The sequence below is a fragment of the Dicentrarchus labrax genome, unplaced genomic scaffold (genome assembly GCF_905237075.1).
Source record: "Dicentrarchus labrax unplaced genomic scaffold, dlabrax2021, whole genome shotgun sequence".
Classification (NCBI taxonomy): domain Eukaryota; kingdom Metazoa; phylum Chordata; class Actinopteri; family Moronidae; genus Dicentrarchus; species Dicentrarchus labrax.
The window spans coordinates 26,011,979-26,034,614 of record NW_026136720.1 but is presented as its reverse complement, the minus strand read 5'-3'; the positions used below and the strand labels follow the sequence as shown (position 1 = coordinate 26,034,614).

Sequence of the window (22,636 nt, the reverse complement as noted above, 5' to 3'; positions counted from 1 at the left end):
TATGGTTCCAAGAGGCTTTTTTGTATGTCTCGGCACGTTGCACGTGCCTACCGAGTTTCGTACATATCGGTGAAACATGGCCAGGGCTGCTTTTTTTTATCCTGTAGGGGGCGCTACAAACACGACAAACCTGATTTTTGGTATGTGACCTTCTGGCACCAGTCTACACGTGCCCTGTGAATTTCATATTCATAACCATTACGGTCTCCGCACAATGATGTACCCTGCCACCAGAGCGCCACCTAGTGGTGGATTGTTAACACATTTTTTAGCAAGCCTCAGGGAGTCATGTGCAAGCATCGTATCAATTTTCATTTTTTTATGATAGTAATGGATGGACCTGTACTTGTATAGCGCCTTTCTAGTCTTCCAACCACTCAAAGCGCTTTTACACTACGTGCCACATTCACCCTTTCACACACATTCACACATATATATATATATTGATAGCAAAGTCCATCGAACAGAAACTAACATTCATACACATTCACACACCGATGCACGGCATCGGGAGCAATTTGGGGTTCAGTATCTTGCTCAAGGATACTTCGACATGTGGCACCAGGGGCTGGGGATCGAACCCACAACCTTCCGATTTAGGAACGACCCGCTCTGCCTCTGAGCCACAGCCACCTAGTGGCCAACCCGAAAGCGACGCTTTTAATATCCCCATTTTCACCAGGCCTGACAACTTTGCCAAATAAATTGAGTTTTTGTATATATTCAGCGGGGCAAAAATGCAGTCAAAGGGGGCTAAAAATAATAAGAATAGGTAAGAAGAAGAAACAAATACAATAGGGACCTCTAGCAGTCGCTGGATCGGTCCCTAATAATAATAATTCCAAGTGAAACAATAGGGTCCTTGCACTTTTGTCAGTGCTCGGTCCCTAATTATCAATGGTTATTATCCAGCTGCAGACTCATTAAAAAGAAGATTTGGTTTCGAGGTTGGTTTCGCTTCTGTCAATCAGATAGTTAAACTATCGAGCACCTTTTTTATTCATGTCCGGTAGTGACCCAGTTTTGGCAATCCATGTATGACTGGTTAAAAAGTAAAACAGATAACATCATACCCTATAATAAGGATAACATTTTGGTAAACAAAAATGTCCCCCCAAAAATGTCTGATCTAATAAATATAATTATAGTTTTAGGAAAATATCACATACACATTTGTAAGTGGAAAGGTAGATCACCCTCATTGATGTGTTTTAAAAATCAGTTGAACAAATACTTTGATGCCTTTGGTTTACTGGCAGATGATTATGAAGGAATTTGTGGGCTGATAGAGGCTGCTGTGCGGTGCAGAGTGTCGGCATAGAGGAGTCTCAATTAGAGAAGATTTGATTTGTAATCTTGCATTTATTTGGTTTTTTGGTTTTTGCCTTGATGTATTTGTTTTATTTTTTGTTTTAATCTTATGAATCTTATCTATCTTTTTTATTCGTTTTATTATTATTATTATTATTATTATTATTATTATTATTATTATTTTTAACAAAGCCTTGTAGATTATTTTTTGGTCACTGAGAGAGGATAAATATTTTGTTGTATAAATGCAATTTATGTTCCCTTTGAGATAACTTTATTTTATTTTATTTTTGAAAAGTTAAATAAAATAAATAAATAAAAAATACTGCATATTTACCTTAGTGTCTCCAGAGGGCACTGTTTGAAGTCTGATAGATGTCAAGTGATGCCACTTGTGTCATGAGTCAGTGTTTGATAATGAAACAATCTGTTTGAAGTTAGAAAGAGCTTACCAGACCTCTGTACTAGCACAGCACACGTGAATCTCCAAGCCAGTTAACAGTTGGTCAAGTTGGATTGTGGTTAATGTAGGCGTCAGGTCTCGACAAGTAAGAATTATGTCTGGAATAAAAACAATAGCATCCAGTGTTGTTAAAACTGTGGAGTACAGTCTCTAACATGATGAAGCCATGTTAGCACTATTATTTCAGTAGGCCCAAGCAAGATTTGTCTCTGAAGTCTGTTCAAGTGTTCTGTTTGGTCTCCCAGTTCCAGCTTCCTAAATGTGCATATTTGCTTATTTTCTTAGTTTCTGTAATAATTAATCAAATATCTTTGGATTTTTGACTGTTGGATTGACAGGCTATTTGAATAGGTCAACAGGATTTTTGTACTTTTGTCATTCCCTCCACTGCTGCCAAGCCATCTGAAGGACATACCTTGAACTGGTTATAGTGTTTTTTTTAATGCACTCCCAAGTTTTTGAACTTTGAATAATTTATTTTAGAAGAAACGCTACAAAAAAGGGTCCCATAATTTCCAGTAATCTGAAGCAATAAAAAAAGCTAAACATTACAGGGAAAAGTGATACTGGTCAAAACTGGAAGAGAACCACAGCCTCCCCCTGACTTACACTGAACATACCTGGCTGGATAGGTGAGTAGCTGTGCGATATGGTTGTCAGCTGTTGGTTAAAGTGGGTTCCATTTTTAATTTGAGACACAAAATGTCAGCTGTCTCCTGTCATTTTAGGCTAACACACAGCCGCTGGGGTGTATTTGATCTGGTTGTTGTATCTTTATCCCTGCTTTTGAAGGAATGTCATCCTGGTGTTTTCTTGTTGTTTAGCACAGGAACGATGCTCCTCTGCCTCTATATGAGCACCGTATATCAACCTGCTCAAACATTGACCATGCCATTGTCCCAGACAGGCAGACAGCTAGCTGCTGTAGTTACATCTCATTCACCCTTGTTTTGGGCTTGCAGCTAATGTTATACTGCTTATCGATTCACCAGAGAACACAAGTCAGTCCAGCAGAGGTAGACTTTTGACTGGAAGTAATGGATAATAATTATGATTATGCTTCAGAGGAAATTGTGTGTTTTATGGAAAGGGCACACTGCATGCAGTTCAAATCAAATTGTGTCAATTATTGACAACATTGCAATGACTTGATTTCATGTTTAATCATGACAAGTACAGAGTGGGCATTCAGGCTTTCTTGAAGTGTGATTACATGCTGCAAACAGAGTTATGTGGCAGTGTTTTTATGTTGTTTGGCATAACTAGATGCATCAAATATGGATAAAATAAAAAACAAAAAGCTCAGTCAAAATAACATAAAAGGGTAGTGTGCTTAAAAGTGCTTGTCCACATCAAACCAGCAGGTGGTAAAGCTGTTAAATAATTAATATCAATCAAGTTTATAACCAGGGTTATTAATAACAGGGCACCACCCTTGACCAATAACCGAACCGTGGGAGCAGTCTCAAAAGGTGAGGTTCACTTACAAATGCCAATATTTACTAACTATTTTACATTTATACGGTCAACAGGGGAAGAGTGAATCCGAGCACTGACCATCACAACCACCTGTTATTATAACTCTATGCACAATTAATCCCATTCAACTGCTCTTTTAATGTACAATGAAATGTATTTAACTCTAGTTATTCTAGTTATTCTTATTCATTAATTCATTCAACATTCATTGTACAACTTCAAAAACAAAAAGCAACAACAGCAAGCAAGCAAGCATATGACTCACATATAAAGGGATGTATGTGTGTGGGTGGAGGTGTAAAAAGATTGTCTGGTCTTCTAGCACTCAGACACATGGCAGGCAAACTTGGGTTCGCCAGCCGTAGCACTGGTCCTTTAACTGATTAAATGCAGCTTATTGGCTTTACGTTTAGGTGCCAAAACCAACACAGGCAGCAAAATGTATATCACTGCATGTGATAACACAACAGCAAATTAAATAAGAAGAGGAAGAATCTTTGATCCGCTATTAGGATAAGATAAGATGTACCTTTATTGATCCCCCTTAGGAGAAATTCAAAATTGACACAGCAGCATAGGGGAGTGTAGTGCAAAACAAAGAGTTCAAAAGAGGAGATATCACAAAATAAAATATTACAAAATATAATAGAAAATATAAGACTATAAATGAAAGTGTATACATTATGAAATATTCAAGTAAGAATGGTGTGCAAATATTTGAGCCGCTTGACTAAAACTAAACTGTACATGTAGAAATTAAATACAAATAGTTATGCAAAAAGTTTGTGCGTTGTAGGTTGGAGTTTAAACCAGTCTCAGTCTTAGGTACTGGGTGCTGTGGCATTGTAGAGCTGCTCCTGAGCTGCCTCAGCTCAGTGTATAGAGGATGAGAGGGGTTGTCCGTGATAGCTTTCAGCTTCCCTTTCATCCATTTCACACCACAGTAAAGAAGATGACACTGGCCATTACAGACTGGTAGAAAATCTGTAGTAGCTGAGTGCACATGTTGAAGGACCTGAGCTTCCTCAGAAAGAACAGCCTGCTCTGTACTTTCCTGTAGAGTGTCTCAGTGTGGTCCGTCCAGTCCAATTTATTGTTAACGGTCACCCCCAGGAACTTGTAGGTGTCCACCATCTTTACCTCCTCCCCCCTAATCGCAACTGGGGACGGGGGCCTCTTGCTGCGCCAGAAGTCCACCACAAGCTCCTTGGTTTTTCCTGTGTTGAGGTGTAGGTGGTTTCTTTCGCACCATCCAATGAAGTTCTCGATCAGGTGCTCCTCCTCCCTGTTATCTGTGATACAGCCGACAATGGAGGAGTCATCAGAGAACTTCTGTAGGTGGCACGCTCCGGAGTTAAAGCAGAAATCCAAGGGTGAACAGAAACGGTGACAGTATAGTTCCTTGGGGTGTGCCAGTGCTGCTTGTCGCCACGTTTGATAAGCAGCTGTGCAGTCTGACATACTCTGGTCTGTCAGTAAAGCGGGTCCAGGCAGTCGTGTACCAGGGATCCTTATCTCCTGCCATGAAAGCCATCTTCTTTATGTTCAACAGGCACTGCATTAAAAGTGGGATTTCCGTCTCCATAAATGCCCGGAAATGTTTGTCTGTGCCACATATTGTCGGAAACGAACCATGACGTATATGGAGAGCTCGCGGAGTAGTGCTAATGGATCTAATTAGCATATGAATAGCAGCAAAACCGTGCATGGCCAGGCCTGGCTTGAATTTCCTTGCTCAGTATTGGATGAAACCACTACTTTTAAACAAGAAAAATCACTTGGGATCGGTTGGCAGTTCTGTCACTATTGGTCATCCTGGGTCATTATAAATGTAACCCCCAATAATAAAATTATAATTATCTATATATATTCATTTTTCATTCATCTTCATCCTCTTATCCGGGGTCGGGTCGCGTTCAGCAGAGGACCCCAAACAAGTTCAGCAGAGGACCCCAAACTTCCCTTTCTCTGGCGACATCGGCCAACTCTGACTGGGGGATCCCGAGGCGTTCCCAGGCCAGTGTTGAGATATAATCTCTCCACCTGGTCCTCGGTCTGCCCCGTGGCCTCCTCCCATGAATGTATTTATTGAGGAAAGGAAAATTTGCCAGGAACATGTTTATTCAAAGAAAGAGCTTTATTAGCACAAACACACAACTATGTACAATCGAGATCTGCCCACACAACAAATGGGAAGCTCATGAGAAGCCCAAAATTCTACAGCACCGTGAATTGGCTGTTTGCTGCCTCGGAGCTGTAGTTAATTGGCGGCATTCTGTTTGAATTTGGCCCATTTTGCAGACGTCTGTGGTGCGTTTCCCTGTACTTCGGAGTCGCCTCTAATTTCGACTGCAGCGTGGCACAGAGCTCGGTGAGCTCCTGGCTGCGAAAGGACGGAGTTCGCACAATCCATCCAGACACCCCGCCAACGATCTTGTTTTCCTGATCAGACATCAGGTCTATGGTGGCGGATTTCCAAAGTTCCCCCTCTTCCTCATCTAGCACACTCCGTCCCGCTTCCAGCAACTGTAAAAACAATCAATAAAGACAATCAGTACTGCGCGATGCACTGCGTATGGACACAACACATCTTTGAATGCACCTGAAATCTTACCTTTGCTCCGGTTCGTAGCGCCTACAATTTGTCTCCGAGTTGTGAAGACGGCGTACTGCTTCCTGTAAATTACAAGACAAAAAAATACACTTTTATTAAGCAACTTACGATGGTTCTGCTCACTTGTTCTTTTACAAGGCTACTAGGCTACTTTTAGCTTGGGCTACTTAAAAAAAAAACTTTGCTTTTAGGCTAATTTTAGCTTAGCTAGTAGTCACCTAACATATTCTTACCGCATTCTTGGGATTGTGCACCCTTCTTCTCTTCTTAGAGTTAGTCTCTCCATACTCTACTGCTCTTCCTTCTATTCTTACTGTTCTGCTTTTATTCTTTTATGTTTTTTATTTTTTTATTCTTATTTTTTATATGTTAAGTGTGTGTTGTACTTTGAGAGCAAAGATTAACTGGAGTCAAATTCCTTGTTTGTTTACACAAACCTGGCCAATAAAGCTGATTCTGATTCTGATTTTGATGTTGTTTGCATGGAATGCGCATTTTACCTTTGCGGCAAAGCCTGATGAAAACTAATTGTTGAAATAAATTGTTTTGTGTATCTTTTTTATAACATTTGCCATTGCTAATGACAGTAATTAATCTAGCATACTTTCATTAAATAAATCAATTCAAGCTCAAATTTATGAGTCTATAATTAGGCTTTACTGAGCCTGATCTATTTATACCAGAGATTTTCTTACCTTTTAGAAACCTGGGGTAAAACTCCCCCTGCTACCCTGATTTGCATTTGTATAGCTCACAGCATTTTCATATACATGTTAAAGCCTCCCCTAGAATTAGGGGGAGGGGGGTCTAGGGGGGACAACTGCCAAGCAAGGCCCACGTCAATTTCCGAAAATTTATGGCAGATTCCGGTGTTGCCTGCAAATTGCCGTGTGCAGTCTTAAACCTGAATCTCCACGACAATCTACAGTGCCGCTTACTGACGAAAATCCCACTTTTCATGCAGTGAGGGCTTTGATGTCCCTGTTGATCAAGGGCTTGTTGTTGGGGAAACAGCAAATCCTCTTGGCAGGGATAATGTTGTCCTCACAGAACCTGATGTAGTCTGTGACACACTAGGGTGAGACCCTCGATGTCATCAGTCAGTTGTCCTGTAACACTCCATCAAGGCCTCCACTGCTGCACAGTCCTGGTGGTGATGGACTGAATGTGCCATGTAGTCTAAAAAGTGCTTTGAGTGGTCAGAAGACTAGAAAGGCGCTATACAAATACAGGTCCATTTACAGGTCTGCAGGTCTATCGATATTAACCAGTCTCCTGGCTGAATCGAGCGGAACAGCACATTGTGTGTGAGCATTCTGAACTTGCGGAGGTGGGAATTGAGGATATGCAAATCCAGAATTGGCTGTAAATGGTAAATGGACCTGTACTTGTATAGCGCCTTTCTAGTCTTCCAACAACTCAAAGCGCTTTTACACTACGTGTCACAGTCTCCCTTTCACACAGCAATGCATGGCATCGGGAGCAATTCGGGGTTCAGTATCTTGCTCAAGGATACTTCCACATGAGGCACCAGGAGCAGGGGATCGAACCAACAACCTTCCAATAAGGGGACGACCTGCTCTGCCTCTGTGCCACAGCCACTGTAATGAACCTCACTTCTTTGGGATGACGAAATACTGGGAGTAGAAGCCTGGATTAATTTCTGGCACAATTCGGATTGCTCTCTGGCTTAAGAGAGAAGAAATTTGGTTCTCCAAAGCCCTTGCATCCTCCCCTATGGCCTCTGAAAACACCTCACCATTAAAATTGGTGGTTTCGTTTCAAACTGGTGTCTGTATCCCCTGGCAATGGTTGTAAACACCCAGGGATGCACTGCACATGCGCGCCATTCTTCTACTTTGACAGCGATAGGACCTGGGGGCTAGAAGCTCAACACCGGAACAGCTGTGCCCTCTTGCAGTGCCATTCTGTCCTGCACTTTCGTGTTTTCTCTTTTTTGGATTACACGTGCCGCCCTCGACCTCACACCTGGCTGCAACAGTGGTCTCTTTAATTAAAAAACATTTGAAGTGCTTTGTATGAACTCTGTTCAACAATTTACCTCTTCCCTCTGAACTGACCCCGAAGGGCAATGAGGGGGGGTAAATGAGCTGTGGAGCATGTGCTTCTCCACGTCTTTGAACGGGTTGAATGGGGGCCATTTCCAGTCTGTCCCCAGGACTCAGGACAGGGATCTCTGAGTGCTGACTGCTGAGCTTCTATTTCCACTAACCACAGCTCCTAAATCGGCCACCTCTTTTTCCCTTCAGGCTGGCGGGATGAGCAGCTAAACATTGTGGCTGAAGTGGTGGTGGCAAAATACTTTTTGCACCAATGCTCCTGGCCCTGGGAGCCCTGCTGGTGTGCTGTCTGCTCGGGTGACTAGAATCTGGGGCCTTTAAAGCTCCCGCACTCTCTCGCTGCCACAGCCGCAAAACCCGAGCGGGTTGGTGGTGGGCGAGTTCTTGTCTTGCGGGAAGGCAGATTGAAGGCCTCCCCCTGCTTCTTCCTCGCTGGCCTGTTGCATGGCTGTAACAACCTCCCCAAACAAGCCCTTATCCTGTGACAGGTCGAACAGGGAATCCATTATGACCTGCTTATCTTGGTTCGGCAGGCTGGAGAGATTTAGCCACAGCGATCTCTACCCCGCCACAGCCAGGCCCATGGCGCGGCCATAGACCTGTACCACATTCTGGACACGCGCAGAACAACATCCGTGACAACACATTTCTCCTCCCAAATAGAAATATGACCCATGTCCTGGAACAGCTCAGCCTGATAAGCTGTGAGCAGGATGACCACGTTCAGATTCTTAGTGGACTGGGCTGCAGCCTTTTACACCTTCTGGTAAATGGAAGCGGTGAAGTGCTACATTTTACCCAGGAGGGCGGGACTCACAGAGGCGATGGTGGATCGGCTGTTGGGATAGAGATGTTACCGCACCGCCTGCTCCACTGCCGGGGGATCCATGAGCCCCAGAACCTCACTGTTAGCGATGTCCAGGCCAGAGTAACCCTTGACTAGAACTGTGGGAATGACTTCCCCCAATATCACTTCTTCTCCTTCATGTACACCAGAAGCTGCCTGGTGGAGACCTGACGAGAAGGCAGGATTTTGCCATCACACAAATCTCTCTCCTCCCCCTTGTTATTTTTTTTTGGTCTGTCTAATGATAGATGTGGTGTTATTGGAGCTTCCATGATTGATCACACCAGGAGGCGCTTCCCATAGTGAGATACTGAGCGAGGTTTGAAAGAGAACATTAGGTTAGGGAATGTTCATGAATTGTAACGGATTCTATGTAGATAATGTGTTAAACATCTGCAGACAAAGCAGATGAACAGACAACAGATCAAATGCTTTATGGTACCTATCTGTAGGCGGACTATCCATATAGTGTGTTACCTAAATTTACTCTTTGACTATTTGGCGCAGCCATTGTCATTTATATACTCGTTTTTGAGCATCTGGACCTTCTGAAACTCATCCAAGCAACCCTGATAACATATCCTGTAGGATGTGTGTGTGTGTGTGTGTGTGTGTGTGTGTGTACTTGAAGGGATAATTTGTGGTGGAATGACTAATAACAGTGATCGTCTTTCTCAGCTGCTGGTTTGAATTTCTTGCAGTCGGCTGTGGTAAGAGGATAACACTGTTGTAGCAAACAGCAAATTGTGTTTGCACTCAGATGCAGTTTTGTAAGTCAACAGAGAGAAACACGAGAAGAGGCAAACACACTCTCACACCCTCTGAATCGATTTGAACAGATTTTGATGAGACCAGCATATTAAAATGATTATCAAGGTCCCTCCCGTTTTTGTGCCGTATTTTCTCTCTTCCTCTCTTGTCCATTCATGTACTGCAACAATAAATCAATCAAGTGTGACAGTGTGATACAGTAAAATATTTTTGTCTTCCACTGTTTCAATTACTAAGTGAACAGAGATTATCTGTTCTCGTTTGTCTCTGCAGTTCCTCCCTCCATCGTGAAGCTGAAGGAGCCAGAACGCCGCCATGACACATGCATAGAGTTCACTGTTCGAGGGTCGCCCCACCCAACATTACGATGGTTCTACCAAAATAAGGTGCATTTGATTCACTTGTAAGGGTCAAGTGCAACTTACATTTTTCAAATGCTTTGCTGAGGTGTTATTTCATGGCTACAGAAAAGAATTAGGAACTCAAAAAAATTATTCACGTGGCCCTAATCCTCTTCTGTACATGGCTGCTCTTCTTGAACGTTCCTTTGATTACCTGTGCAAAATGAAATAAGTTTATTAATTCATTAAATTAAATATATTAAAACAATATAAAAAAAAAAAAAAAAACATTAGGTAGTGTATATGGTTTTTAAAAAATATCTGTAATTCTTAGGCTACATGAGACATGATTTGGGAGGTTTATGATTTTTTAGTTCACTGTATGGTGGTGGTTGATGAAGGAATGTAGAGAAAACAGAAAAAACAGTCTGGTTGTGTTTCCTCTAAGCCAGTGGTTCCCAAACTGGGTAAGTTTGCAAGGATCCCCCCTTGCAGTGGAGTGCATATGTTTTACACCATGTCTAAAAAAGAGGTGTAGCATAAGAATTAGCAGTGTTAGTAGTATTAGTGTGTATTAGTGTTAATACCAGTTGCTTTCAGGCACAGTATGGAAGATAAGCCACCTGAGTTTTGGCTGCACTCAAAGCTCAACACACAATCACTGTAATTACTGTACTAAACAGAAGAAAATAGATTTCCTGCATATTGGGTGGCATTGACCCAGCATTAGTGAAATGTGAGCCAATACGTAGCCTGTGCAGACAGTTGGATTTATTAAAATAGTGTATCCATTCAATCAGATATGCTTGAGATGGACCACTAAAAGATTTGTAGACATGATATTTTCAGAATGCAAAATACCATGTAGAAGAAGCATTTCTTGCTTGTGAGTTCACTGTGAATATACAGCGGAGTATAGTCTCTTTCAGACCGTCCTCACCAGAAAAATGGCCATATAGATTGTGAGGCAGTTTGTTACCACCCATATTTACATTTAATTTTAGACGGTGACTTCTAGTGGCCATAGTAATTATGACAGGAGCAGAGAAGGAAATCAGTTGACATAAAGAGCATCAAATTTGCCAAACTTTCCCCAGGATCTAACTGCACCTTACCAAACTGCAACTGTGAAACAGTTCTGGCAGTTTGAGATTTAACTTGCCATTTTTATTTGGACAATAGAAACTAATGAGAAACATATGTGAAAACAAACCAGTTGTTCTTGTTCTCGATGTTGTTATTTTAATAGAATTAAAGTTTGATCTCTCTCAGTAGGTTTGAAGTTTTGCTGATGATTGATGGCACTGTTCATTTTTTGCTCTTCTGTCACTCTCAATTCAGGAAATTACCCACACTGAGTATGTGCGCCCTGATATGGATATTTATCAGGACTACATAGAGGGCTGCCTAACCTTTAAGAATCCAACACACCACAACAACGGCAACTATACTTTGGAGGCCTCCAACTACCTGGGTGTAGCTACCAATACCGTGTATGGACACTTCCTCGACAAACCCTTCGATGGTAAGTTGGGACTTTGAGGGGCATGCTGAGTTAATTTCATATCTACAACTATTATAGTTTGTATTTTGCTGTACTGTAGAAACAGAGCGTTATCTGTAGTAATTCCTTTCAAATGAAACCAGAAAATGAAGGGTTTCGCTGTCACTACTGTCCATCATGATTGGTTGTGTCCTCACGTCACAGACAACTACAAAAACCATGAGTGGCAAACAACTGGCAGAAATGCAAAACCAAAATGCCAAACAGAGCAGAGAAATCTTTAAAAAGAATTAAACAAGATTATAGAAAATAAAAGGTCACAATGTGCACAGTGGACCAAACTATAAACCATGATTTTGCTTGGAACACTGGAAGGCATTTAGGAACGTTGACAATGCCCTGGATCCTCTTTAACGCATAAACTTGTATTTCAACTTACAGTTCATGTATATTTGAAAGAAAATCAATCACTTTCTGATCCAGCAAGGTTTTTAAATATGCATACCATGCATATCTGTTTAAAAAAAAATATTGAAAACAATATTAGCTCCACTTCATATCTTGTGTGTCCCCTCACTTGATGCACCCAGCAAACAAATGTCAATTCTGTTAACACATTTGAAATACATATTCTTTTGCATAACAGATGACATATTTTTGTAGGCATTTTTTGTAATCATCGTGCTTCCTTGGACCAAATGCCAATGGGATGTTCCATTGGATTTTGGAATATAGGAATCTATAATCTATAAATTTTAAAGTCTGAGTTAAAATAATTTTCAAGAGCACAAGTATAAACATGAAGCTGTAAAGGCGGACTAGTGAGTAGATAAGTCTCTGTGTTTTAATGTCACTGACAACCTCTGTAGTCTCATTTAGACACTTATTAGCAACAAATTACTTTTGAATGTAAAATGCCAAACCAGTACAGTATCTTTGTACCCAAATCAAAACACTTGTCATTGGAGAGAAGTGTTATAGTGGGTTTTGAATTTTTGTGGCGTGTCCTTGGCTTTCTGGAGCTGCTCCCATGCTGCAGGACCTGGCAAACTCAGAAAGAGAGAAGAAAAATGCATGGAGCAGAAAAACCCTGGAGGAAAATCTGCTGCAGTCTGCAAGAGTTCTGGGAGACGATTAATTTTGTAACAGGGCAGTGACCCAGAACATACTGCACAAGCACCTTACGCTAACCACTCTGAAGTTGCTAAAAAACGTAATGTACAGTGTCCTAAACCTGTAGCATTGTCATCATCACTTAGAAAACAATAATTACAAGTAGTGTATATTCAACTTGTTTGAGCAATTTTAATAGTGTCGAGGTTGGAGTGGTGGATGGGAAATCCGTCTTTGGTGTAGGAGACTGTCACAGATAACCCTAACCTTACCTAACTGTTTTAGTTGCTAACCCCAGCATACCTTAACCATAGCTGCCATGCATGTATATTGCAGCAATAAATTGAAAAACACTGTCATTTAATGTCTAATAGCAACATTCTGTCTGGCGATTGGGTTCCTCCAGTCACTTCCTGAAGCCTGGTTTAGAACGTCTGGTCGACACAGAGTCACAGCACTCTGTTCCCATGGGGATACGTTTCCCTGTGTGATGTCAGCCTCTTATCAGCAGCCCTCTGACTTGATGATGTGTTGAAATAAAGCTTATATTTAGTCTATGTGTAAATAAGATGTGAGAATGCAGACGAGCTGCATTTAGACGAGAGGTGATGATCTTGTTAACAGTGTTTTTCTGGTGTTTTGCTATTTTCACACCTTACGCCCTCTGTTTATCATCTTACATTTGTTCTTCTTTAATAGCTCCTAGCCATTTTTGTTTCCATATCCTGTTATCCCTTTCCCATGTACACTCAAACATGTCCATCCTCTACTTTAGCTTGTCTGTACAGTACTTACAATATCTTCCTCACTTTTCTTTCTTTCACAGACCCAGAAACAGATTATGATTATGGTAAGTGCTTTTTATAATGGTTTTGATTCTCAGGCTTATCAAGAAGGCATTAGCTCTTCATCATGACGTCCTCCGCATATGTTAAAGGCCCCAACTGCTCAAGCTCAATTAGCTTGTGTGCACCATAGACTGTATAGTTAAAAATGGACATAATCTCTGTGACAGTCTCTGTGACATAGGTTTCTAAAGAGCCATTGTGAAGCTCAGTGTGGTCGGCACTGGCTGTCACCATCTTGGCAGTTGTGACTCCACCGCCCCTCACTAATCCAAAAATGGTCAAAGAGTGTGAGTGAACTGAGGCAGGGCGAATGAAGCCTGGTTACAACAGTCGACTGTGATGAAAAATAACATACATAATAACATTGTATGTTTCATTTGTGTAATTTACCAGTGATTATAGTTTTCGGGAAATAAAGTAATAAAGTATGGGATTTGTCAAGTCAAGTTGAGTCCTTAGTTAACTCAAGTCGAGTCTCAATTGACTCTTGGCACAGGCATGATTTGATCTGATCGAACCAACAACCTTAGGGGGATTAGGGGACGACCCGCTCTGCCTCTGCACCCTATGGCTGGTCGGCGTGTTTTTAGTCAAGTGAAGTGGCAAGTCATCAAAACAGTGATTCGACTCCAAGTCACATTGAGTCCACATCTCTGCTAATTCATTAGAAGTTAGAAACAAGGTTCAGACAATTACACTGAATACATTTAAATGCATTGCTGATAAAACAATAAACATTTACATTTTAAAAATGTACCAATGAATAATTAAAAACTATTGTAAACTTGAATTTAGACAAACTTCAGGACTACTGAACTGGACTGTACTAGATTGTATAGATGATATTGTGTCAGTTATGAGTCTTTGACCTCTTTGTGTTTGCAGCTCTTTTTTCATGCTGTGTATTAATGATTTGAATTCATTGTTTTGTGTGTGATGAATTCCCGGGAGAAGCAGTGGGGCAGTAAATTGTTGTGATTTTCAAACCCAGCTGTTCCTGTGTTTTTTCTACCAGTAACCCCGACTGCACAGACTCCCAAACCTGAGGAAGAAACTTTTGGGGTAGGTAACTGACTAATTAAACATGTTGAGTGTTTGGCTGGCTTGTGTTTATCCCATTGGCTCACCCAGTTAGAGAAAAAGAGTTCATATTGAAACTATAAAACTTTTTCTTTAAACTTAAATTGCTGTTAATTTCTGTAAATGATATGCAGTTGGTGATCTCAATTGTATTCTGAGTCAAGCGCAATCACAAAATTACCTAATTTATTTGTGAAAAGAATGAGAAAACATGTTAAAGTTGCTTGTCATTGAGGTCATGCCAGGGTTGTGTTTTCAAACATGTCAAAGAAACCTCTGTAAATTATTGTAGCTTGTAGTTTAGCTCACAGTTTAGTACAATATCACATTGCATTACTCAGTTTTTACTTACAAAGTCATAGTCAACACTTGTAAACACCAAAATGAAACAGTGTAGGTAGCACAGGAAGGGACTTTTAGTACTCAAGTAGTGGTCAGTTTATATTAATTTGAATATATTTCCCTCTGTTATTTTCCTCTTAGTAGTTGTAATCAGGGTTCTAAATTAACTTTTTTGTTTACCAGCCAATCAGAATTTCCACTAGCCAATTTTTTCCAGTGAAAATTAGAGATTAGAGAGATTAGATAAGAGAGATGAGTGCCGCTGAATGAATTATTTTTACATTTTGGATTTTATTAACACAATCCAAATACAATACATACACATACAGTACATGCATACAACAAAAAAAATCATTTATTTTTCATTTTGATAATTTCAGAGCTCTACCGCATCAAATTTCTTCAGCACTCTCTGAACTCATTTGTTCATCTGAATCTGAGCCATCCTCAGTTCCTTTTGTTCCATGTTTGCGCACAAACTCAGGCCTGCATGAGCGCAAACTGTCAGCATGCCAGATGTCAATGGCTTTGGTTGGATCGAAGTCTTTGATGTCAGGTGAACACAACTGGGTCAGAGAGGGTCTCACCTTTCAGGCGTGAGCGCCAGTCACTCTTTACCTGATTCATCACACTGAACCCTCTTTCGCAATCAGCTCTAGTTGCAGGGATGGTGAGGAGAGCATCAAAGAGATCAAGGACACCCTTTTTTCCGATGGTATGAGCATTTCGAAAAAGTAGCTGCATCTTCTCCAGCTCCGATGTTTTTAATAAAGAAAGGCTTCTCCCAGCAAGGCTCTCTTCAATACGATCTGTTTTGGCGGATTTAATCGTTAAGCTCTCCCGATGACTCCGGGCACTCTCATGGTCCTTTACAGCCTCAACTTTAAAATTATTAGTTCCCACCACGAAATTGTTTGTTTTGTTTTTTTCTTTTGCGTACATGCAGCAGTCCTTACAAAACATGACAACATTTTCATGATTAAACACAAGCCATTCATGACCCGTCAGCCATTTGGTATTGAACTTTCTTTTTTTCGTTTCGCACGCATTGTTGTTGATATTCTCAATCTCATCCCTTGCCTCCTTCCTCTTCTCGCCCCCAGACGTCTGTCCAACCAACCACCGCCGCATTTAGTTTAAGTTTAGGCTACTTTTTAATTTACTTTAGCTAGCTCCCTCCCTTCTTTTAATAGTTTCTGCTCCGTTCATTCATTCTTTTTCTTCTTCTTCTTTGTGTTTCCATGGTTTCTCGCGCTGGTTGGTTGCACTGCCTGCGCGCAGCCAATGGACGTCTTATACGTCATCACGTAGCATCACGACAGTGTTCATGGGAAATGTAGTCAGTACTGCCCGGGGAGCGAGAACAGTAGAGTGGCTCCAACTGACATGATTGCCTCATGCATCACTGCTAGTAAGTTTTTATTAACACGGCGGGTGTTAATTTAGAACCCTGGTTGTAATTAGTCAGTAGTTTTATAGTACAGTCTGGCCTAGCTGGTAGCACATACAGACACTGAAACACCAAAAAAGCTATTATTAATACTGAAATAGTTTTGATAAGATGATGTATAGATTAGAGTCGAGTTGACAGCAGTAACTTTTTGTCTGTGAACTAATAATAATGGGCATTATATTAAAGCACCAGTGATGTGCAACACAGTAGAACATTTTGCTCAAGATGTGTTGGGAACAGAGGGTGCTATTTTAGTCCAGCCTTTTTTTTCTTCTCCTCCATTCACTCTCAGCTGTTTGCATCTATCTACTGAAATCCCCCGTTGGCTGCTGAGTCGGTTAGAAATGTAATTGAGTTTATCTTTTTCCTGTAATTGACTGGGAAAAGATAACTGTTAAGGCTGAGGTTATGAAGAAACATAATGGGTTAGTGTGTTTGTGTGTGTCTGTGTGTTTGTGTTAACAGGGAACTTGAGCATCATTACACACCCACAAACAGGGGACTGAGAGACAGACAGGGAACTTTTTTTTGGGTCCCCTCTTGGACATGCTTTAAATCAACCTAAAATCATGTGTAATGCGCTCTGGTGAACTTTTTTGCCAACAGGGGACTTAAAGGTGTGTGAGTGTTTGATCCATATTCGGCCTTGTTTTGTAAAAAAATATATATATATATAAAGGCTCAGCTATAGTGAAACATGATTTGTTATTCAGTTTCTGTGATAAAAAAAAAGCTCACCTTCAGTGGATGTCCTAAGTTCCAAACTTGAACTGGTATTAACATAAAGAGCTGTCCAAAAGATAAGATCAGATAGACTTTATTGATCCCACACTGGGGAAATTCATAAAAAAAAGGAGTCAGTAGTAGTATTTAAAGTACTTTAAGAGAAATAAAAGACAACCAGGAAAAAATTAGTAATAAAGTGGTCAGCTGCAAGATCCTTTCTTTTCAGTTTTTATTAATGAACTTGACATCAGACTTTGACTAGCCCTTTAAAGTGGCTCAGTCCCAAAATACTGACTGACCACTCAGTTTTTCAATAAACAAGCTCAGTTTGGAATTCTTCTCAATAATTTTCTGTTAATTCTAAGTACATCAAAAAGTCCCCACTTGTACTGTATAAAATGACAGGAGTCCACTGTTGACTGTTACATAATGACACAAGGTCCCACTTTACTCCAGCATGGATGAATAAGAGAAACAAGCTAAATCAATAATAATAATAATAATATTTTTGGTAAAAAAATGTCAAGTAAATTGTCTCTTGCAACATGATATTTTAATGTTATTTGTAACAAAACAATAAGGCTCAACTGATGTGAATTTCCTGACTAGTTTGTAGCATCAGATTGTATTAAAATTAAGGGCTATCCAGAAGGCAGGGCAGTAATAAGTAGTAAAGTTTAAAGTAATTTAAAAAGAAAAGAAAAAATCTGAACTAAATATAAGTGGCACCAGCAATGCTGTCATTGTAGCTTTTTTAATGTGGAGTGTATTGTGAAAACATAATGACAACCTATCATGACACACAATATGTAAGTGTAAGTGAAGCAACAAAAATGACTTATTTTGGACACATCTAAGGGACAAGTCAGCTAGAGGATAGATTAACCCTGCAAAGCCCACTGTTAGGGTTAGGGTTAATGTATGTTAAGCTCTACAGTCTAACTGGTATGTTAGTGCTTTAAATTGGCTTTGAAATGCTAATGACTTATTAGCAGCTCATCTCAGAACCATCACAAAATGATACAGATCTATGAACAGGGCTTTATATGTTGACTTGTTTGAAACCTCACAATCTAAAAACGGAAAGTTGGTCCACACTTGGACTGTATAGAATGACAGGGGTCCCCTGTTGAATGGTATGGAACGACACTTAACCTGTTTGGTTGTTGTTACAACTTACAACCACAATTAGAAAACAGTACCAAAATAATGCAGAATTACATTAAGAAAAGGGTTTATTTAAAGTGCTACAAAGCCCACACAGTCCTAGACTGAGGGTTTCTCACTCTCTTATCTCAACTGTCTCAACTGTCTCGCAATCTAAAAACAGAAAGTTGTTCCACACTTGGACTGTATAGAATGACAGGGGTGCCCTGTTAAATGGTACAGAACAACTACTATTTAGTTTTAGGCTAAACTGAGAGTTTCTCACTCTCTCATCTTACAACTGTAGTGTGTAGAGTGTACACATTTCTGATTTCAAAAATATGCTTAAAAGGAATTAATGCCAGTTTGCAAAGCATATTTACAGTAAGTCCTCATCACTTAGTGAAATAATGAAATCCCTGAGATAAGTGGCATATAACAAAATGTATAAATATAAATATGTTACCATTGACAGGGTCTATCATACACAAATTCTTCTCCTGCTTTATTTTGTGATTACGATTACGCTTTTCTGTTCATCCTGTATTTGTTGGTCACATACACACAGACATAAACATTATAATCACTGACAATTTAACAGTCAGTTATTCTGTGTTGCAAAATTCTGCATCTACATCTGAGTACTCTTTGAATAGATCCTCTCCTTCTGAACCTGAAATGTGTCTTCCAACATACTCAAGCAGGAATTTTCCTAGCTCAGTGTTTTTGTTATCAATTACCATATAACCTGATAAACGGATAATCGGAACTGACTAGATTCATTCTATTTATCTACAAATTACATTATATTAACCCTTTAAGTGCCAAAGTCGCAAAATTGCGACAGGACTCGGTACTGAATCAAACAGCTGTTTTCTCCTAATAGAGTGTTATATCTCATTCATACTCCCCTCCACTAGTTGGCAGACATCCCGTACTTAGACCTTAGCTCAGAAAAACGTCATGTTTCAATGCAAAATGTTCGAGGAAGACCCGTCCAAACTGTTGGGCGAGAAACCGGAAATAGTGCGCCACAGCGCTATTTATGCTGAAGCGGTATTGCTGGATTTAGGAGTTATTGAGACGAAATAAACGAAAATGGCAAGCAAAAAGTTGACGCTTAGGGAAGTGATGGGTCTCCTATTAGCTGATCCTAATTCTGAAGGGGAAAATCTACCTTTGGGAGATGACGGCCAGTCGATTAGTGAGCGTGATAGTCACGGTGCGTCTTTGCACCGGTGCTGCCGGGCAGAGCGGGGAAAACACACAAGCACAAACACACGACCCTTTGCCCAACATAGGTGGGATTACTACACAAACTCGTAGTATCAGTAGGGGAGCTAGTGGATGTGGTAGAAATACGGTGGTATGCTATTCTCACGGGTGGTGAGAATAGCGCTGGGACCAGCATTAGTGTTCACTCTTTCTACCGCGCCAGTCACGGTGCGTCCATGCGCGGCAGTGCCGCAGCCATCCGATGCTCCATTTGTTAGGCTATGTGGTGGGGTCTCAATATTTTTCATATTGTCTCTGTACTGTGCCTTGCAACGAGAGGTTCCACACTCTACAAATACTACAAACTTTTATCTGGATAGATCAGATTAGGCCTCTGCAGCTAAAAGATGCCTACTGTTATTATTATTATCATATTATAATGATGATAATAATAATAATAATAATAATAATAATAATAATGAGAAGAAGAGAATAAAAAAGAAAAGAAAAAGTGTCCTCCAATAGGGGCAGTGGTGGTGGGTAAAAAATCATAAAAATCGCTTACTGTTTACATGAGTTTTGTGGTGTAGTAATACTTCTAGTGTATGACTGTTGGCTTGCAATTTACTTTTTCCCTGTTCATTTGATATGTGGACGAATCTGATGAAATAAGTTCAACTCTCTTTCAAAATATCAGGTATTTCATGGAAATTACATAATCCAATATGGCCGTCGCCATATGACGTCATAATATGCAAATTAGATGGGAAGATTGACTCCCTAGATAAACTTTAGGTCATTCTCAATATTTGTCTCATTTACACTTTGTCTCTATCTCAAACCACTTTCAAGCCAGAGCCTCCTGAAATTTAGATGTCAAAATCTAGTATTTTTTAAAATAAAACCCAGCGCCTACAGGGTTAAGTATGATACAAGTTTAACAAATATTGCAACTGTCACCACAAACTACCAATCCTAACTCAGCAATTCTGTTTTTTAAAGCATTTGTTTTTGGCCTTTGTTTTTGGATGGGGGGGGCACAGAGAGGGGGGGATGACATGCAGCAAAGGGCCGCAGGTCAGATTTGAACCTGGACCGCTGTGTATATGGGTCGCCAGCTCTACCGACTGAGCTAACCGGGCACCCACTAACTCGGCAATTCTAACACTTGATGATATGCATTGTTACTTGAAAGGTTTGGATTAAGAAAAGTCTTGATTTGAAAACAATTACTGCATCTACATCTGTATAATTTTAACATCATAACTGCACACTATGTAAAATTACAGTGAGTATTCAACATTTAAAATTTCCCCTGACTTTATTTGCTGAGGCTTATATGAGAAGCTTATATGACATTCTCATGTCTAAATTTTAAATTAGAGACAGCAGCCAGAAAGCTTTGCTTAACATAAAGACTGGAAACAGGGGGGAAACCTGGCCATCAGAACCATTATGGTTTTGATTTGTGTTGAGTTATTTTTCTCTTTTGTTTTTATCTGTATTAAGCCAACAAATATGAGAGTGGCACTGATCTTTGAATAATCAAATACATAAATTAAAGATTAAAAAATATATATTTATTACAATGTCAAACTATAGCCCTAACCCTGTTAACACAGAATACATGTAACCATGTAAATTATTTATTATCTATGTACTATCTATGACTTAATTACATTTACACACAGCTTTTTAGGAAGTAATTTGTAAATTGTCTTGAGTTTATGATGTGGACATAAACCATCAGCTCTTCATCTTTTAAGGTTGTATTCAGGTGAGCTGCCTTCGAGAAGTGAGAGACTTGATGTGGGTGAGGAGTGTTAATCTGTTCCATAGTATCTCTTTCACTCCTTGTTGGTCTGCAGTTTGGGAGAGGGTGTCTGGGTAACTGACGACAGTCGTTCAGCCCTTTCACATTGGGCTTCAAGGTTGTTAACTTATTAGTTTTTTCACTCTGTTGCTAGCTCATGGTGGGACTTCTCTCTCTAAATGTCATAAAGAGTACAGTGTAGACCTGCTCTTCATGAAAAGTGTCCTAAGATAACTTCTGGTAGGATTTGGCACTATATAAATAAATTATAATTTAATTGTATTGCAGTTGTCATAGGCAAGATGTTATATCTAATTTAGACTGAGTGAGACATTGGTATTCTCCTGTCCTGGGTTAAACATGTGCCACACACTGCTGGCCTTTGGTGACACATCTTCTCTGGAGTTTTGGGGAAGATACTTTGAGAGTTACATTTGTAAATCTTTTAACCTTGTGCAACATGTCTCAGGCCCTACACATAACCGTGGGCACAACCTCAACTTAGTTTTTACTCTGGATCTGTCTGTCAGTTCCCTGATTATGCATGATTTTGTCTCTGACCTCAAATGTATTACTTTTGATACAAATTTTATAACTGCTTCACCATCACAGAAACGTATAATCCACTCTTGCGTCTTTAATAATCAGTCAGCAGCCACATTTTGTAGCCATTTTTCTAGTCTGGCTAATTCTCCTCCTCACTTTTTCAATATTAATGATCAAATTAGCTGGTTGAATCATTTCTGTACATCAGCCCTTGATTTTTCCGCTCCATATACATCCAGTGCTGTCCCAGTTATTAATAAAACTCCTTGGATCAACAACAACATTAGACAACAAAGAAGGGAATATAGGAAGGCCGAGCGAAATTGGAAAAAGCACAAACTTGAAGTCCACCACCTCTACATGAGGGAACTACTGTTTAATTTGAACCAGACTATTAAAGATGCGCAAGCTTCCTACTTTTCTGATCTGATTGTTAGCAATAGACATAACCCAAGGTTTTTGTTTACTACTATCAACCAGCTTGTATCTCCATCTCCTCCTGCTATCCATGCCTCCTCTCGTGCTGACTGTCAAAAATTCCTGTTTTTTTATTTTGTTGATAATATGCGTAAAACCATACTCCATACCCCATGCCATTTAGATTACAGAACTGGGTTGGCATTTCTGGTACAGCTTTAAACTGGTTTCATTCCTATTTGTCTAAAAGAGTCTTTAATGTCTGCATTAACAATCATGTGTCCTCCTCTGCTGTGGTGTCCCTCAGGGGTCAGTTCTTGGTCCAGTTCTGTTCTCCCTGTTCATGCTTCCTCTGGGTCATTTGTTCAGCCGCTTCCATGACATGTCATACCACTGTTATGCCGATGATACACAGATCTACTTTTCTGCAAAACCCAATAACCTGAATCAACTTTCCTCTCTCCATGAGTGCTTAGCTGCCACCAAAGACTGGATGTCTCTTAATATTCTCCACTTAAATCCTGAC

The 22,636-nt window shown here is 40.1% G+C and overlaps 1 protein-coding gene across 1 annotated transcript in view; it reads left to right on the top strand.

The window, feature by feature from the left end:
• The window catches only part of ntrk3a (neurotrophic tyrosine kinase, receptor, type 3a), a 264,646-nt gene that overhangs the window by 120,855 nt on the left and 121,155 nt on the right, over positions 1 to 22,636 (top strand). Inside the window, exons 8-11 of the mRNA XM_051383180.1 lie at positions 9,840 to 9,952; positions 11,249 to 11,432; positions 13,351 to 13,374; positions 14,388 to 14,434. Of these exons, the coding sequence (XP_051239140.1) occupies positions 9,840 to 9,952; positions 11,249 to 11,432; positions 13,351 to 13,374; positions 14,388 to 14,434 (368 nt within the window). The remainder of the gene's footprint in view (positions 1 to 9,839; positions 9,953 to 11,248; positions 11,433 to 13,350; positions 13,375 to 14,387; positions 14,435 to 22,636) is intronic.